At 57.9% G+C, this 19,149-nt stretch overlaps 1 protein-coding gene across 1 annotated transcript; it reads right to left on the bottom strand.

The window, feature by feature from the left end:
• Nucleotides 1-1,619: 1,619 nt before the first annotated feature.
• Nucleotides 1,620-18,819, bottom strand: LOC150045153 (uncharacterized protein KIAA1671-like). Its single transcript, XM_090320069.1, has 6 exons — nucleotides 18,610-18,819; nucleotides 12,280-13,799; nucleotides 10,970-11,057; nucleotides 6,292-8,889; nucleotides 3,719-3,914; nucleotides 1,620-1,744 (listed from the first exon to the last, which is right to left on the bottom strand). Exons 1-6 carry the CDS (start codon nucleotides 18,817-18,819, stop codon nucleotides 1,620-1,622), a joined length of 4,737 nt encoding a protein of 1,578 aa, XP_090176195.1.
• Between the last annotated feature and the right edge of the window lie 330 nt (nucleotides 18,820-19,149).

Below are 19,149 nucleotides of genomic sequence, written 5' to 3'. Positions count from 1 at the left end.
GAAAAGATGCAATCCCAGGGGGGCTTCTTAGAGGAGGTGGCTTGAAGCAGAGGCTTCAAAGAAAGTTTTAGTCTTTAATATTTCTCTTCCCAAGGGACCCTCCACTCAAGTAGAAGATTCGCTATCTCTGTGAAGCCATAAGTGACATTTCTATTCCCCCGTTGTCCTGGGATACCCATTCCCCCCATAGGCTAAAGACAAGGTCTCTTAGAAAATCACTTCTTCATCACGAAGGTAATAAGTGAGTCGCCAGGGCTGTAGGCACTGCCAAGGTCTTGGGGCCTCTGGGGCTGCCGTGGGCGGAGCCTTGCACACACCGAAATTCATTCCCGAGTCACATGATCAGGGGACCTAAATGGCCCCCTGGAAACGGAGGCCGGTCATGTTCCAAGGAAAAGCTCTGATGTAACACAGAAGGAATTCAAAGCTGATAATAGCCAGGGGGCTGCGGGCTCACGTCTGTAATCCCAGCTACTGGGGAAGCTGCAATCTGAAGACGGGGGGTTCAAAGCCAGCCCTAGCAGCCACCCAGCTAGCCAAGTTAGTGGCAGAACACCAGCCAAGTGAGCAAAACAGGTAACTTGGGAGGCCCTAACTTCTAACTCAGTACCTGCAAAGCAAAACCAAACAATAACAACAACAAAACCTAGTAATAAACACAGAATGCTGGAACGAGGTCTCCTCCCTGCCCCCTGGTGGTCATTTCTGGTCAGTGCACAGGAAATGTGGGGGGCCTGGAAGACACCCGAGAGCTACAAGAGGCTGGCAGCGGTGCACTGAGCCCCATCAGAGGCTGGTGCCCTGGATCAGAGTCCCAGTTGCTTGTCTCCCCCCACCCCCTGTATCCCTAGCATGTCACCTCCCAGATCTGTGAAGCCCCCACCCCCCAGGGCCTGCTGAGCTTCTGACAATGGCTGGGTGGCTCACCTAGGCTGTCCCTCCAGTGTCTGCCTGCTTATTAGTCATCTGTCTCCTGTCTATCTGTCACCTCTCTATTCTATCTACTCTATCACCTGTCTGTTCTATGATCTATCCCATCATCTGTCTACTCTGTTCTATTGTCAATTCTATTCTATCATCTACATTATCTACCTCTTCTATTTTCTATCTATTCTATCATCTATCTATTCTACCCTATCATGTCTGCTCCAACCCATTACCTATCTGTTCTATCATTTGTGTCTTCTAGTCTATCATCTCTCTGTCTTTATTTGCTCCAGCACATAACAATAATAATGTCCCGTTCAAACCCACATCTTCAGTTCTGCTTGGCAAATGGGACCCCTAGGCCCTCACTTTGGACAAGGAATGGAAGTGATGGTGACGTCTTCTTGCCACCCCAGGGCTCCCTTCCTGCCTGCCCTCTCAGGCAGCTCCAGATACAGGGTCTGCACAGTCCCAGGTGATTGGATGCCATTGGACTGGGATTCAGCACAGTGGCCTCTCTCCCTGTGCCCCCCCCAAACCTGAATTCTCCAGTTGAAATATGAGTTGTTTTATGTCTTATTTTATGTCTTATCTCTCATGAACTTTCTTGCCTGGGCTGGCTTTGAACCCTGATCCTGGGATCGCAGCCTGCTAAGTAGCTACAGTTACAGGCACGAGTCACCAGTGCCCAGCTAGCTCAGAAGTTTTGTTGGGAGTTTGGAGTTGGGCTCTGTGTTGGGGACCCCCACCTCCGGCACAGATGACGGTAGGGGGATAAGGAGAGCTGCAGTGGGGCCGGCCCTGGCTGCCTGCAGTTCTGAAATGAGGGGAGAAGGTGGAGCTGACAGAGGGGAACTTTTGCAAACAAGCACACAAAGGAGTCAAGCAAGGGACAGATGGACACGGGGGCATGGATGGGACCATGGATGGGATGCAGACCAGAACCCTAAAGTGGAAAGCACCCTAATCTCCATCAGCCACCCCACGTTCACCTCGGTAAGGTGTTTATGTGGTAGAATATTACTCATCCAGGAACAGGAACAGAGTGTCGGGAGTAGGGCTCAGGGATGGAGCGCTTGCCTAGCAAGAACCAAATGGTCCTGAGTTCAAACCCCAGTGCTGACAATAGGAAGGTGGAGCAGGAGGTGAGCGGAAGCAGGGTTCTTTGGGAGGTGGTAAGAAGTTCTGAAATTGGTGGTGGTGATAGGTTTACAACTCTGAACACCACAAACAGAAAGGGAGGAGGAGAGGGAGGGAGGAAGAGAGGAAGGGAAGGCGGGAAGGTAATGGATGGCAGGTGATGGGTGGACCGTTGAGTGAGTATTCAGAGACAGCTTTGTACATGGCTAACCACAAAGTTCTCCGAACACAAACACCCCAGGCACCACTGGACACCGCTGAGCACCTGCCTCAGGGCCCAGAAGCACCATCTCTTTGGCCTGGCTGGTTTTCATCTAGAGAAGTAAATCTCCAGGCACCAAGCTCTCAGGGATCCCAGCCAGCAGGAGAAATGACGCACACAACTTTCTCTGTATCAGACAACCTGGGCCTATGTTTCCCTATTACACCGAGAGTTGGACATCTAAAAAAAGGGAGAGGAGGAGAGGGGGTAGAGGAACAGGAGGAGAAGAGAAGGAGGAGGAGAGGGGGGAGGAGGAGGAGGAGGGAGGGGGAGGGGAAGCAGATGCACTCAGTGAAGCTGCAGTACTGAGAATACCAGCCACCAGAGACCTCATTCAGCACCCACAAACACTGTCGCCACCGTACAGAAGGAGAAACTGTCTCCGGGAGACCCACTAAGTCCCGTGCTCACCCCGTGGCACAGGTGGGATTCCAGCCTACCTCTTTGAGTCCCTGGAGTGTTAGAGGCTCGGGGAAGGGGACCTCTCATGGCCACCCTCCCCCGCCCCCCAGGACTGCAGGCAGGAGCCCCGAGCTTCCCAGCAGGTTAGGAAGGGGTGGGGCTCTGTGGACCTGGGGGAGGAGCCAAGTCAAATCTCGCCTCCCCAGACCTCTGAGTGTCAGGGGGAGGAGCTTGGGTTGGAGGACTCAGGGAGGCAAGAAGTACTCTCCCCTGCCCCCCCCCCCATCTTCATCTTCAGAGGCTCTAAAGCTCAAGCACTATCAGATAAGGTTGGGCCTGGTGGGGAGGACTGCAGCCTACAGGAGGAGGAAACTGAGGCAGTAGAGCTGGAAGGGAGCAGGATGGAAGGCTCCATCCAACATCACCCAGAGGTCACAGAGGTCACAGAGGCCAGCCTGGCCTCACCTCTGGGACCCTCACTTCTGGGTCCTTCTAGAAGCCAGCCAGCAAGCTCGGCCCAGCCCACAGAGAATGACCCAAAGCCAGGGCCAGGGAGGACCAACCAAGCAATGAGCACAACTTCGGGAGGAGCAGCCCCAGCCCGTGGGTGCCAGGGGCCACCCCGAGCCCACGGGGGTCACACGATGGACACAAGGCCGCCTGAGCCTCCGTGGATAAACTGGGCTCTCTGTGTCCTTTACCACCATGACTGCCGGTGCCAGGGTGTACCGGCCTGTGCCAGGCCCACGGCACAGCCCAAGAACCTGGGAGCCGCGCCCCGGGCCCCAGCGAGAGAAGCCACAGGGTAGAGAAGTTCAGTGCAGTCCAAGATACCGAAACAACCAGGCCAGGGATTCGAACTCAGAACCTTCCGACAGCGGAGCTGCAGCTCCTCACAACCACCACGACGCCTGCGGTTGGGGTGGCGTCCCCCCGAGGGCCTGCCCTCCCTCCACCACTCAGGCCATGCACAGTCCCCACCCTCACCCCAGCCCCAGGAGACCAGGACCACCAAGCCCAGGGCCACGGGCCCGTGGGCACCACTCACCATACACGGCCCGGCCCTCTGGTCCTTGCAGAGGCTCTGCGTCCTCCGGGGTCCGCCAGCCTCGGGCGACAGCGTGCAGATGGGCTTCTCACTGCCCCGGGGGACACCACTGTGGTTCACGTCCCACGGGGGCACCTGAGAACACAGGAAAGGGTACTGTGGGTGCTCGCGAGCGTGGGCAAGCGCTGCCACCCAGTGTTCATCCTAGCAAAGAAGAACTTGTAGCAGTGTGTCCAGGACCCAGGTGGTCTGGGCCCTGTGTGGCCTTGGGGCGGCGTCAGCCACAGAGGAAGCCATTGCCAGCCAGAGGCCGGGAGGGAAGGGCGGGTGGTTCTACTGTCTGTCCACAAGGGGGCAGGTTCTGCTCATCCTGGCCCTGGCCACCCCTGGCACAGTGGGGAGGGGCATCCACAAATGCCAGCCGGCCTCCTGACCAGGAGACTCACCACTGGAAACTGGATGTGGAGCAGTGGCTCATAGGGTAGAGTGCCAGGCTTGCGTGGAAAGGCTACTCACGGGCATGAAGCCCTGAGTTCAAGTCACAGGACTGGGACAGAGAGAGGGAGAGGAGACAGACCGACAGACAGACAGACAGACTACACAGAGGCTTTCTGAGGGCTGAATCCAACACTGTAAAATGTGTCATCATTTGAAAACTTAAAATAAATAAATAAGGGAGGTGGCAAATCTGTGGACTGCAGAGATGTCCAGCTCAGGAATCACACAGGGGCAGATTCCAGCCAGCGGCGCAGGGTGAGGCCTGGCTGGGGGATCCCTCCCACCCCCCCTCGTCTCCCCTTCACCTGCCTCTCAGATCACACCATCTTTGTGGGGAGGAGGGGGATAAAATGGATCCATATCTGCTGTGATGAAAGAAAGAGCCAGGCACCAGTGGCTCACGCCTGTCGTCCTAGCTACTCAGGAGGCGGAGATCTGAGGATCAGGGTTCAAAGCCCGCCCAGGCAGGAAAGCCTGTGAGACTCTTATCTCCCATGAACCACCAGAAATCCAAAGGTGGCGCTGTGGCTCCAAGTGGCAGAGCCCTAACCTTGAGCTGAAGAGCTGAGAGACAGTGCCCAGGCCCAGAGTTCAAGTCCCCTGACTGACAACAAAACATGGCATAAAGAAAGGGAGGGAGGGAATGAGAGGGAGAAAGAGAGAAAAAGGAAAGAAGGAAGGAACAGGGAGGGGGAGGGAGGGGCAGAGCAAAACTGGGAGTGGAGAGGAGTGCAAGAACAGGAAGGGAGGGTATTCGGGAAAGTTTTCTTTCAACCCTTTAAATATTTTTGGAACAATAGGAAAATATTTTCACTTCTAAAATAAATCATTGCAGTAAACGGAAAAAAAAAAAAAACAAACATGCCTGGGATAGAGTTTCAGTAAATGTTTGTTCAGTGAAAAACCAAGAAGGGTGGAGAGGGGAAGGGAGTCACTGGTTATAACGATGTCTTTGGGGGGGGGCACATTAGAACAGACTATGACTTAAGAGACCCTCCCCCAAGAAGAGGGATGATGGGCCGGACACAGCAACTCACACCTGCAAGTCCCAGCAACCCAAGAGGCAGAGAGTGGTAGACTCGCAGTCAGAGCCAGCCTGAAATGCCAGCCGGACCCCTGTTCCATCAGCATGCCAGGCAGGGTGGCTCACGACCTGCACGAGGTCCCCGGGAACACCTCCCGGGGAGCTCAAGGAGGAGGGAGACAGGATGGAATGGCGTCTATTCCAGTCCTATCCTGAACACTCTCGGTCAGATCAGGCCACGCCCCCTCCAGGAGGACCAGGGCGGGGCATTTGGGTTCACTTACATAGGAAGGCACTTAATAATAATAATAATAATAGATTCTGTAGACACAGTAACTGTGCAGGCATTTCCCACTGTGGACGTGACATGGACAGAATCCACCGCTGCCTGTCAGGTGATCCCACCCCACCAGGCCAGCCTTCCATGAGGCTGTTTCACAGGTCGGGCAGGCACACGGGGCCCGTCTGATGGCCTGTTTCCAGGTTCTTGCCCCCTCTCCTGTGCTCCCAGAACAGCAGCCCAGAGCAGGGTGAGACACAGTGCATGAGATCAGAGGCCCGACCTCCTCCCTCAGAGTCAAGAGGGCAGAATCTGGGGTTGCCTGGGAGATGTGGGTTCGAATCCCGAACACCCCTGCAACCCTCTCCCTCCACCTTCAACTTTAGAGGAGCCTCCATCTTGAGCTCACTGCTATGCCCAGCATACTCGGTCTGCAGGGTGCCCCTTTCTGACGCCTGGGACCACGTCCTCCCCATCTCTGCCTCCTGAGTAGCTGGGATTATAGGAATGAGACATTGTGCCCGGCTACTAATCAATGAGCCCCCGCTCTCCCCCACCCCCGCTCAGGGACTCGTAGAAACCTGTAGAGAACTGGCCAGAATGAAGCAGCAGGTTCTACATCAGGTCTAATGGGACCTGAACCCTCCGTCTGCCAACCCCCTGCCCCCACCAGGCCCACGCCACCCACTTTACAGTTTGAGGACACTCACCTGCTGGCTGTGGGCAGTCTGTGGCTCTGCTCGGCAGGCTGCCCCCTTGGCCTGGACCCTCTCCGAGGGATAGCCCGGCCTCCCTCTCAGCTGTTCTTGCTGTCTGTGCATGGCCTGCATGGCCTCCAGGCCCTCACGGATCCGGGAAGGGGGCCCCTTCTCAGAGCAGGCCCTCTTTACATCCAACGGCCTCCTGTGGCCACAAAAGGGGTTGTCCCGTGGGGTGACACTGTCCCCCTGGCTCCACTTAGTGGGAGTCCTTGGGGTGCTCTTTTTCGGCTCAGCAGGGGGTGACTTGGGGGACAAAGGGACCCTGCTGCCAGGATCTTCCTGGCCACAGGGTCTAGTCCCAGCCGGCTGGCTCTGGGTCTTCATCCCCACAGCGCCGTGTCCTTCCTCAGTGATGGCCCAGACTCTCTTCCAGGAGCTGGAGCCCATGGGGGCCTGAGCTGACTGGGGAGGGCCCCACATGGGAGAGCCGGTCTTGGGGGTTGTGGGGGTCCCTGAATCCCCCATCTGCAGCTTGCTCAGGCCAGAGGTGGGGCTGTCCATTGTCTCGGCCACGCTGGCTTGTTTCCAGGGACCCTGGGCTTCGGGAGCCACCGCACTGGGTCGGCCTGGCCTCTCCCGGGGCGAGGTGCCAGCCTCTGTGGTGGGGCTAGACGGCACAGCCTGGGCCTGGCCAACGGCTCCAGTGAACTTGGCCTTGTACTCCTCCATCAGGGCATCGAGGTCAAGGACACTGGACCTGTAGGTGTCTTTCATTTTTCCGGGAAAAGTTTCACTGATCACTTCCGTCTTCCTCCTTTCCAGCTGACCACTGGCTTTCGGGGCTGGAGGAACTTGGGGAGCATTGGGAGTGTTTGGGGTCACCTGACTCCAGCCGTTTTTCTTGGTGTTCTGGGAAGCAGAGTCATCTTGTGAGCTAGGCGGAATCCACAGAGCGCCCACACTCAGTGGCCTGTCACTGGGGCGGTCCCGAACCCTGTCTCCCACCGGACAGGAGTGCTCCGTGGCCTTAGGAGACCTGGACGCTGTCACGATGTGGTCACCTCCACTGCCCCCAGCCCAGGGTTTGGTGCCCGAAGGACCCGATGGCTCTTCCTGTTTCGGAGAAACCAAACCAGATGGTAAAGCACAAGGGGATGGTGCCAGGGCTGTTTTTCTAGAATGTTCCAGCAAGTTCTCAAGCCCCAACTTCACCATGCTCTTTACCTTCTGAATATCAGGAATCTGGCAGGTTACAGCAAAGAATGTGGCCTGGGGCTCCCCGGGTGAGCCCGGGGCCTGCATGGCGCCTGCAGTCACGCCCCGCGTCTCCTGGGGTCTCTGGAAGGCACTGGCTGGAGGAGACAGGGGCCCCGTTCGTTTCTGCTCCCCCTTGTAAGCGTTCTCTGGGGGGACAAAGTGGGAGACATCGAACTTTGTGTGATGGGGCAAAGTCCGCCGCCTCCGCCTGTCCAGTCTGTGGTCCCCAGGGAGGGGTCTCCGCAGCCTGACCCCAGGCTCTGCTCCCCGGGCCATCTGGGGGTCGCCCTCCCTGGCGGCCGGCAGGGGCTCTTTGGCCTCTGGATGTCCTCGAGCGTGGAGGTCACAGGCCTTGTCCTTGACCCGGGACAGAGGTCCTGGGGGAGAGCCCTGGGCTGGTGCCCTGTCGGCTGTGGAAATGCTACCCGCTGGCTTGTGCCCAACCCTGTCAGGGCCCTGGCGCTGGGTCTCCCAAGGGACAGCTTGGACCACCTTGGTGGAGGCGTCTCGGGGAGCACAAGGTTCCTGGCTGCCGGTCACCGCAGCAGAGTGCCAGTGTGTCGTCCCCCTGCCGGTCCACCTGGATGCTGAGCAGCTGTTCTCCGGGGTGTCCCCCGGCTCCGGGGAGCCAAGCTTTGGCCCACTGTTCTCTTGTCCTCGAGCCTCCCAAATCAAACTGGCTCTGTGCACGGCGCCCACCGGTGCTTCAGGCTTGCCCTCGAGGTCAGCAGAGATGACCTCCTGGGTCAGCCACCGGCCCTGTAGCAAGCGCCGGGACCTGGCACTGTGCAGGGTCATCGCCTTGTTCCCCACGACCGTGGGGACGGCCTCACTGTGAGCCCTGTCCCCGACGGCGTGCACGATGTCCAACCGAGGCTCCACCCTCTGCCCCCAGGGGAGCTGGGTCAGGTGCTTGGGGAGGGTGGTCTGGCTGCAATTGTCCCTCATAGCCGGCTTCTCAGGTGCCTGGGCAGGACACTGTCCAGACACACAGTCAGAGGGCACGGCCTGGCCCACCGGCAAGTCCTTGCCCGGCCAAGGGCCCCTCGAGGGCCTGGCTCTGGGCCCCGAGACGCAGGCATCGGCCCCACTCCGAGGGCCCGAGCCTGAGAGATGGGAGCCCTGCTCGGCCACCGAGTGTCTCTCCACGTGGTGCTCAAACATGGTGGCCCACACGGTCTGGAAGCTCCCCTCGCCTTCCGGGGAGGCCCGAGGCACCTGCCCCAGGCTGTCGGGGTCCTGTCTGGAGCTGGCTTGGTGCTCTGTCTGTCCAGACGCCTTCTGGGGGCTCCCATGCTTCCAGGGGCTTTGTGGGCTGGGAACACTGTGCAAGCTGCACCCGTGCTGCTGCTGGAAAACATCACATGGCATAACAGAGTTAGAGGACCAGCACCCAGGAAGCAGCCCAGGGCCGGCCGGGCACCACTGCCTTTCCTGCAAACGTGGGAGACCCTAACACACCGAACGCTCCGTGCATGGGGATAAGTTCAGGTAACAGGCAAGGCCAGGAGACAATGCCACAGGCCTAGAGCGACTTCATTTTACTTATATTTACCTATATAACTTATTTGGTTATTTATTTGGGGGATTTAGTTTTGGGGTTTTTTTGTTTGTTTACTTTCAAGTTTTGCTTTGTGCTGGCCCTGAGGTTTGAACTCAGGGCCTGGACATTGTCCCTGAACTTGACTCAAGGATACCACTTGAACCACAGCACCACTTCTGCTTTTCTGAATAGTTTATTGGAAATTAGAGTCCCAGGGACTTTTCTACCCAAGTTGGCTCTGAACCTCGATCCTCAGATCTCAGCCTCCTGAGTAGCTAGGATTATAGGCACGAGTCACCAGTGCCCAGCAGATCTAGGTTTTGAATTCAGGGCCTTGCATTTGCTAGACAGGTACTCTACCACTTGGGCCATGCCAGCTACTTTCATAGCCACCCTCCTGGCTGGGGCAACTCCCTCTGTATGGCCATAGCCTGGTAGAGCCATGCCCTACCACAAAGCCACGCCCCCACAGAGAAGCCAGGCCCCATGTGCATGGCCACACCCCTGCTGGAGCCACACCCTACAATAAAGCTACACCCCTATAAAGAAGCCATGCTCAGAATGGAGCCACATCCCCCCCAGGTGGAGGAGACCACCCCTATCTCTAGGCCCTGCTCCCTATTAGAAAGCAAAGTCCCTCATCAAAGCCACGCCCCTCCTGGAAAGCCGGGGCCCTTTTCTGCCAAGCCATGCCACCAGTCCTTTTTTTTCCTGCCATATTATTATTATTATTATTATTTTCTCAAATGCCACTCTATGTAGATGCCTGAATCACAATCTGCCTAGTTATTCTTCCCACATCACTCGGGTGACGTGCCAAAAAGCCCAAGCTGTTAGATTGGGATCTCTCATTTATGCTTTACCTGGCCTAGAACTGCAAACCCTCCCAAGCTCCACCTCCCTGGTAGCTAGGATTAAAGGTGTGAGCCATATGCTCCCAGCTAATAAAGCTGTCACACATAGAACAAATGAAAACCACCAAAGCATCAACCACAAACCAGCTATCCCTAGCAGTTATTTTGCAAGTTCTTTCTTATTAAACAGGCAAGAGAAAAATATTTTTAACTTCCTTTTGGATGGCAAACCGAAGTAAGGATTAAGCATGAGAGAACATTCTAAAGCTAAGGTTTAGTGGTTTATAAAGCAGGAGCTCAGCTGGGCGAGGTAGCTGAAGCCTATAATTGCATCTGCTTGGGGGCTGGAGACCAGAGAACCTGGTTTCAAGGCCATCTGGTGGACACCAATTCGAGAGACTTCACCTCAACCAATGACTGAGTGTGGTGGCGCCTGCCTCTGTGCTCAGCTCTGAGGGAAGCACGGTGGCTGGGCCCTAGGGCAAAAGCCTGTCATCCCCAGAGACACAGGGGAATCACAGCCCAGGCTGGCCCAAGGGTAAGGCAGGACTGTACCTTGAAAATAACCAGTGCAAAAGAAAAAAGGGGGGGGGGGTCAGGCTGGGAGTGTGGCCTAATGGTAGAGTGCTTGCCTAGCATGCACGAAGACCTGGGTTCGATTCCTCGGTACCACATGCATAGAAAAAAGCCAGAAGTGGTGCTGTGGCTCAAGTAGTAGAGCTCTAACCTTGCGAAAGTCCAAGGACATTGCTCAGTCCCTGAGCTCAAAAGCCCAGGACTGGCACAAAAAAGGGTGGCGTGGCTCAAATGGGAGAGCACCTGTTTTGAGAGTGTAAGGCCTAGAGTTCAATGGCAAAACAAGAAGAAAGAGAAGGAGAAGAAGAACCAGACCTAACAAGACCACACCCCTCTTCTTTGCACACAGAAAAGAGAAATACATGATGGTTTCATTTGCAAAGAGAATTTGACACCAGGAGGGAGAATGCCTCAACTTTAAAGGAAAAAAAAAGTATCTTCTCATTCATGTTCTTACCTTTTCTCTCCGCTCGCCAGGAAGCTCCCCACCCAGCACCGCACATTTCTCATAAGCGATCTCACTGCTTGAAGCTGAACTCGAAAACCTGAGACAGAAATGAAGCTGTGAGGCTTTGCCATGCGCTCAGGAGTCCAAGGGAGAAAGAAATAAACGTGGACATCCATAAGCCACACTGTCCCCATTTCCTTGTGGAGAAAAAGGACCTGTCCTTGGCGCCCCCCTGGAGAAGGGCCTACCGTAAGCAGAGCATCTCTGGTCAAGACAGCTTGAGATGCAGTGGAGCTGGTCCCAGCTGCAGCTGCTTCTCGCTGTGGGCGCTCGGCGGGGCGTGTGACCTCACCTGAGGTCTTCATCTATAAACTGGGGTAATTTGCACCTCCCACTCTCCTCGACAGGGCAGATACGAGGCTACCCGTGACCCTAATAGCTACGTGGAGGCGTCCGGGGAAGACTAAAGATGCCTGGGGAGGAGATAATTAATGGTTCTCCTTGGCAACCCTGGGCAAGGCCAGACGCCCACTCTTCCTGCTCTGCAGACTGGCCAGAGACGGGGGCAGCGGACTGTCATACACCAGGGAATGCTGTGGGAACACTGTCCCTGACACTGTGGGTGAGCAGGGCCAAGACAGCGTCTGTCTCTGGGCCTTATCGACCCAGTTATAAATGGAGCGGGGGAGGGGGTGTCTAGAAACTCTGGGACAGAAGGCTGAAGAAACTTTCTGAGGTGTAGGGCTGGGAGATTGGGGCTAACTCTGAAGCCTCAGTTTCTCCATCTGTCATGCAATCACACACACACCCTCTCCCACACAAGGCACAGTGGCCCCCAACACAGGTGTTCTGAGGCTTCACTGAGCTCAGCAGTGCTTCTAAAAACTCATCGGAACATTAAGCCCTCCCTGGAGAAACTGAGGCAGTGACCCCAGAAACTGGGGCCCAGTGGGGGTGGTGGGGCACTTCTTCTGTGTGATTCTAACAGGGTTGACTGGAGCCCTGCTGGCTGCCCTGGTTCCCAGGGCACACCACCCACTCAGGTTCTGCCCCTGCTGCCCCTCCCCGCACAAAGCATGTGATGGTGTTACACCTGGAACACCCCGGAAGACAGCCAGGCCTGGGGAGGCGGCAGAGGCCGGCCAGCATTAGAAACAGGCTGCATTTTAACCCTGGACAGTTTGGGAGGCCTCAGCCTATTCCAAGATGAAGCCCCCAAACTGGAGAGGGACCAGGGGTGGGGACCGCCCAGGCTAGCCTTACTCGGCCTATCTTTGGTTTCCAGAACACCCAGGGAGGGTGTGGGACGTGCCACTTACACTTTGGTCCAATCGGCTGACTTGGGCCGTGCCTGGAGCGCCTTCTTCCTGACCTCCACCTTCTCCTCCGTACCCTCAGCAGCCCAGCCTTTGATCCTCGCCTGGACACTCACGCCTGTCTTCTTCAACTCCAGCGCTGCCGGAGGAGTCTCGGGGGTGGCCACGGTGCCTTCTGAACCTACTGCTGGCGCCTCTTCCCCAAACAGGCTCAGACGTTTCTTGACACTACTGGTGGATATCCACACTGCCCCCAGGGCGGCCTCCCCATCAGCCCGCCCGCTCTTGGCATCAGTGGGTCCCAGGCCTCTTCCTGCCCAGGGAGGGGACTGAGGCACCTTCTGGGGCTCGGGGTCCCGCCAGTCTTTCTCTTCCTCAGGACTCTGGTCCCCTCCTAAGATGGCCCTGGCAGAGCCCCCTGGGGTTCTGAGGGCGCCCGCCTCTGCCCGCTTCCACAGTGTCTTCTCCTTCCGGTCTTGGATTTTCGTGGCCATTTCCTGGAAATCTGCATCGAGGTGGAGCCGGGAAGACGGTGCCTGGATGGCGCAGTCCGCTGCTGGCTCAGGACTGGCCCCTTCCTCGCCCCGAGGCTCCGCTCCAGCCCCCTCCATGGCCACCTTCCTCAGCAGGCCTTCCTTGCTCTCGAAGCGGGCGGTGAGGTCCACCGACAGGGGCCGGGGCTTCCTGACCCACGTCTTCTCGGGAGGGGCCGGGGCTGGCTTCCTTCCCAGGCCTAGCTCGCCCATGCCCAGCTCTGGAGGCGGCAAGAACTCAGTAAAAATGGCAGACACTGGCCTCCTCTTGAGGCGCAGCCGGGGCCCGGGCGCAAGGCCCGCTGGGTCCTCCACACTGCTGGCCTTGGGCAGTGGCCGGGCCTGGCCAGCCTCCTGGTCCTTCTGCAGGGCTGCAGCGGATCTGGCCTCCTGGGGCTGGGAGGCTGGCCAGGGGAGGGTCCCCGGGGGCTTTCTGGTGGGCAAGGCCGGCTTGGCAGCCACCTGGGGCCTGGACCTAAAGGGAGGGTCGCGGGGTGAACCTGTGCTGGTCGCTGGGCACCGCTCTCCGGTGGCCGTCCCCACCGGGGGCCCGGTGATATGGGTCTCAAAGATGGCCACTGCATGCCGCAGACTTGAGGCCTTGTGGGGTGGGGATTGGGCGCCTTCCCCGTCGCCTGTGTCCTGCCCTGCCAGGCTGGGCATTCTGCCGTCCAGGCCCCGTGATGCCGCCCAGGGGATTACAGCAGGCCCGGACCTGGGCAGGCCGGGGTCTCCCCTGTGGAGGCCCTGCTCCTTGGAGAAGGGTTTGGGAGCCAGCTGGGGCAGCGGGAAGCAGCGGGCCGAGCTCCTGACGACACAGGCCGAGGTGGGCACGGTGGGGTCCCGGGCTTGGTAGAAGTAAGTCCGCTTCAGGGCGTCATCCTTGGCGAGGTCAGCAAGGCCCGGCACTGCCGTGAAGAGAGAACCCACCTCCACCATAGCTACAGCGGGAGACCCATGGGCCCGAGAACACCGCACGTGGACAAGCGACTGTTCACAGAACAAGAGAGAAAAGGGGAGTTTAGCAGGCGGCTACGATGCAGGCTTAGGGGGAGTCCCTTGGCCTGCAGGGTGTGGGTGGGGGGGACCCCCTCCCCATGTACCCAAGTTCTCTAGGTCAGCAGAGCAGTGGGCTCGAGCGTGTTGCCAGCAGGGGTGACCCCAGGACCACACATTCCTCACCTAAAGGAGTAGGCGGGGCGGGGGGGGGGACACATCCATTCTTTCTTCCACTCCAAAGCCACATCCCAAATCCCTGCTGGTCCTTATCCCCACCTGGAGCGCCAGCACCAAGGTAAGTGCCCAGGCTCAGCTCACATGCAACCAAAGCAGGCTTTTCTGGAATCTTGGGGTGTCTGGTAGTCCACATATAGGCTCCCCCACCCCACCCCATCCCACACTGCCCTCCAGCCTCCCATCTTCCCTCTGGCATCCTTCCCAACATCACACCACAAAAGCTGGCACTTTTCAGGGTTTTGTTTTGTTTTTTGTTTGGGGGGGCTTGAACTTGGGGTGTGGGCGTTGCTCCTGAGCTCTTTCACTCCAGCTAGCGCTCTACCACTCTGAGCCACAGCTCCACTTTCGGTTCTCTGGTGGTTCATTGGAGAAAAGAGTTTCCTGGATTTTCCTGCCCGGGCTGGCTTTGAACTGTGATCCTCAGACCGCAGCCTCCAGAGTCATTAGGGTTACAGGTGGGAGCCACCATGGCCGGTAGGCTCTGACTTTCCTACATCTGCAGGTGTTGAACCCTTATCCCAGGTTGGCTGTTCTGCTTTCTCAGCTCCCAGTTGTACAGGGCAGACTTGGGGAGGGGGATGAAGCCCAGAGAGGTCGCCCGGCTGGTCCATAATCATATAGCAGAAGCCTGACCTCCGGCCCTGACCCACTTGGTTCTGCCATTTCAAACAGGATTTCTAAGTCTTTTCTGATCCTAGAATGTGACAGACAACTGAGCATACCCCCCACACACACACCTCTGTCTGCCAGCACAGTCCTCCCTGAAAGCTGCCCCTCCCTGGCCCCCCATCTTTGGAGCCCAGGAAAGGAGAGGGGTTTCAGCTGAGTGCCAGCCTCTGGCTCTGACTCATCGGCCTGCAGGAGGCGAGGCAGACAGATTCAGATATTTTTGTTTTGTTCTGATAACGGATTACAACTCCCTCAACCCAGACACAGCCAGAGGGGGCAGAATCGGAGGTGCTGAGAACAGAGGGGTGCATCTACAGAGCCCCTGGCCAGTGCCCACAGCACCTGAGGTGCCAGCCAGCACTGGCCCAGGCGTGGCCAGAGCCCTGCCCAGGTCTCCCAGCCTCTGGACCACAGCCGACTCTGAAGACAGAGGGGAAACGGCTGGCAGCGCCCAGGCACTGTGTCCCCTGCACCCAGCTGGGCGAGCACCCCACTTACCAGCGCAGCAGGAACCCAGGGTTAAGGTCAGCGCTGCTGGCATCTCACCGTGGCACAGCAGGACCAGGGGAGCCGAGGCAGTGCTGTCCCCCAAGCGTGTGCTGGCAGCGCGGGCACAGACAGCGAGGGCACTCGAGCTCCCATCTCATCCACTGGCACCGACTCCAGCTCCGATTCACATTCCTTCCGCTCTGCAGCCGCGCGCGCACGCGCACGCACACACACACACGGCTGCCACGCTGAACACACTGACGATTGGGGGATGGCGGTCCTGCACCCATGGACCACTCAAGGGGGCACCCTGTCCTGTCCAGCAGAGTTTACACGCTGCTCTGGAAGGTCCTTGCACACTTCCCAGGGCCTCTGCACCTGCTCGGCCGCTTGTCTGGGCCACGCAGATGCAGACTCGCCCCGAAGACCACAGCTCGGACCTCTCTGCCCTCCCTCCCCTAACCCCCCCACGTGGCCCTCAGCCATCTCATCAACACCACGAATGCCAGACTCTTGGAGGGACTCAGGCTCAGGCACACAGGGATGTGTTCCCCAGGATATGGTTCCTTAGTCACCATCCAGTGCTAAGCCCCCAGATGCCCAGCAGGTGGCAGGAGAGCGTTGGTCCCTACCATGACCAAATGCACTACCAAGGAGTGGGTGAATGAACGCATGAGTGAATGAGTGAATGAACAAATGGAGTGCCCCCAAACACCAATCCCGTAAAGTACAAAGTCCTATCCAGTGGCCCCAGGCAGGCCAGGCCGCCGGCTCCCACTCTGGCCACTGGGTGGCACCGGCTGGCAATCCCCACGCAGGCACGGGTTCAGAACCTGCACACAGTAAGGTCCGTGGGCTCAGACATCACCCTCCAGGACCCCCAGACCAACGAAGGGAAGGGTGGGAGCAGAGATGGCACAGCTCTCAGGGCTGACCCTCCCTCTGCCCCAGTGCCCACACTAGGCCTGTGGGGTCCGCAGAGAAGCCCGGAATCTGCCAACCCCGGCCCACGGGGCTGTCGTGTCTCTGGGGCGGGGTCTCGGGGGGGTCTGACACCCCTCTCCTCACACCTGTTGTGCCTGTGAGCTCTCAGCTCCTGTGGGCTCCGCCACCCTCCTTCGAGACTGTGGCATATGTTCGTGCCCAACACCAGAGGCCCACGCACGACGCGGCCAGCTGCTGCCGGTTCCGGGCTGGCCTCGCTCCTCCTTCCAAATACATCCATGACGCACGGGGACGAGAGTGCCACGCAGGCAGATGGGAGGCCCGGGCTGGCAGGCAGGCCCGGCCCCGTGTGTGCAGGGCCAGACACTCAACGGCAGGAGCCATGCCTTCAGCCCTCGGATGGCTTCATTCTTCTGTGGTCTTGGGGGATGGCCTCCGACAGCCATCCATGCCTCCAGGGAGGCTTGGCGGGAGGGAAGGATCTGGGACTACAGGAAGTACCTCCCAGCCTAGCCTGGGCCCTCACAGGCATTTGGGCTTGCACAAAGGTGAACCCAGGACTTCCTGCAGCGTGTCTTTGAGACCAGCCCCCATCCCCCCCCCAAAAAAAGCAGGATCCAAACTGCTACCCCTAACGCCCAGGCGCTGTTTGTTTTCTCCCTCCCTTCCTCGCTCCTCCTCCTTGCTTTTGTCTGAGGCTCTCCTAGCCCCAGACCCCAGACCCAACCTCTATCTCCACGCAGCTGGGATTGCTGGTGTGCTCAACACCCGGCTTGTGTATTGGGATGGGGTCTGGCCTAGACTGGCCTGTAAGTGTGATTCTCCTCTGGATGCACCTTCCAAGGCTCTGGGCCGCGGGGCCCAGCGGGAAGTCCACATTCATCTGCAGGCCCCGTTGGGGAAGGCGGGGGCTCCATGTGGAAAGTCAGAGGCCAGCCAACTCCCACCTGAACAACCCTAAATCTCAGCAGCCACCAGCGAGTCCTGGGGCACGCCGGTGTGAACCAGACGACCAGGGGTGCAGTCTCAGCACTTGGGGCCAGGGTTTTTAACTTCTGAGAACTGCATAAATTTCCTCAGCACAGCCATGCCTTTACCCAGCAGCTTCTGGGTCTCCAGTGTCCTGGGGTTTAGAGGAGGCTGGTTCCCCCTCCCTCTCCCCCTCCATCCAGGTCAGGAGCAATAACCCGGAAGGCAGGAAAACCCACGGGGCAGAGGAGAGGAAGCAAGCCCCGCTCAACCCAGACATGGGGGCAAGATACGCAAAGCCTCCTTTAAAAGCAGCCAGACAACTGCAGGTCCTGGCCACACCCCGACTTCCAAGTGGGCCTCAAAATGTCAGCTGCTGCCCCCATGGTGGCATGGGGATGGATGGTCCTCCATGTCCCTGGAGAGCGGTGGAGCTCAAGGACGCCTCTTCTAGGAAGCCCGCTCTGATTTCCTAGAGGCCACCATTTCCCATCCCTTCCCTCTGTCCTGTCTGGCCCAGGTGGAGGGAGTCCAGCAGCGTCCAGCGGGGGACATGGGTGTCAGGGTGGGAGGCAGCCCACTGGGGCACAAGGTGGTGCCAGAATGACTCTGAAGGGCAGCTGGCCCCTTTCTGGTTCTGCGTCAAGAAGACCACCCAAGCTCTGCAGGAGGCCTCTGTGGCTTCTCTGCTCACGTCTCTAAAATCTGCTCACCTCACACATCACAGGAGTGCAGACCAGCAGCAGGCACAGATGCAGGCTTCTCACGGGGCGGGGAGGGCTGGCACACACCTGTAACCCCAGCCACTCAGAAGCAGAGGTGAGCAGACCACACTCGAGACTGGACCAGCAAAACCCCAAGACCCTGTCTGAAAATCTAAGAGCAGCGGTGCTGGGGACGTGGCTCCTGTGGTAGATGGTTGGCCTAGACATGGCAGGGTCCAGGGTTCAAATCCCACTGCCCTTGATGTTTTAAAAAGAAGAAAAAAACAATCCTTGGCATCTCATGGTTTATAACTGCATTGTTATGATCCGTTTACAAGCGATTTCCCCCACCCCGCACCCAAGCATCCTTTATGTAAATAATTTTAACTTTTGGAAGTGAAACGTTTTGGAAAATAAAGTAATGGCTCAAGGGTTAAAGTTCATGCATTCTCTGAGGAACTGGATCCGGGAACATGGAGGCCAGGGAGTTGATGAGGTGGGCTGGAAGCCACCCGGCCCCTCAGACACGCCGGCCTTCCTCCGCTTCCTTTACAGCTGCAAGTGTCTGTGTGACCCTGTTTTGACCCAATACAACACACACACACACAAGGAGTCTTGCCTTGCTGCAGTTGCAGCTCCTGGTGTGATGCCTAGAGTCTTGGCAGCCATCTTGGGGGCATGAGAACCACAAGTCACCACTTTAAGGGCAGCACCATAAAGAGGAGCCAGTACACTGACTCCAATCTGCTCCCCAGGAAGGGCTTTTTTTTTTTTTTTTTTTTTGCCACTGTCGGGGTCTCCGTCCCACTGGAATCAGAGCGGAAGTGAGCTGTAGCAGCTTCGGGCCTCGGAAGCCCGGGGAGGATCCTAGGAAAGCGGGTGATTGGCTGCTCCCCTCCTCCAGAGCCCACACCCCAGGGCTCTGGATACCTGCCAGGGCCCATCTGCACCATGGCTGCCTGCGCTTTGTCCAGGGCAGTCAGGCTTCTCTGCCCCATCTCAGCGGTGGGGCCCCCTTTTCCCACCACGGGGATGACTCCTTCTTCTTTCTTGTTTTTTGGTTGGCCGTATTAAGTTTGAACTGACGCCCCTCATTTGCTAGGCAGGTGCTCTACCACTTGAACCATGCCTCCAGTTCCTCTTCCTTTTCTTTAGATAAGCTCTCAGGTTTTTGCCCAGGCTGGGTTTGGACCTTGATCCTCCAACCCATAACTGGAATGCCAGGCCCGGGTCACCGTGCCCAGCTTGTCAGTTCAGATGGGGTCTCATTAACTTTACGGCCTGGGCGGGGCTCAGACCTTCTGGGTCCTTGTCCCAGGTCACTGGGA

Source organism: Megascapheus bottae, chromosome 28, assembly GCF_031878675.1.
Source record: "Megascapheus bottae isolate mThoBot1 chromosome 28, mThoBot2.hap1, whole genome shotgun sequence".
Lineage (NCBI taxonomy): Eukaryota > Metazoa > Chordata > Mammalia > Rodentia > Geomyidae > Megascapheus > Megascapheus bottae.
The sequence above is the reverse complement of the archived record's forward strand: the minus strand, read 5'-3'. Positions and strand labels throughout refer to the sequence as shown.

What these genes read in the sequence shown, in the direction of transcription:
- LOC150045153 (XM_090320069.1), bottom strand. Translation starts at nt 18,819, where the DNA reads ATGGGGCAGAGAAGCCTGACTGCCCTGGACAAAGCGCAGGCAGCCATG. An exon ending in GTGGGACGGAGACCCCGACA is followed by an intron (nt 13,800 to 18,609) that starts GTGGCAAAAAAA and finishes TTCTGTGAACAG; the next exon opens with TCGCTTGTCCACGTGCGGTG. An exon ending in CCTGGTCTCCTGGGGCTGGG is followed by an intron (nt 1,745 to 3,718) that starts GTGAGGGTGGGG and finishes CCCTCATTTCAG; the next exon opens with AACTGCAGGCAGCCAGGGCC.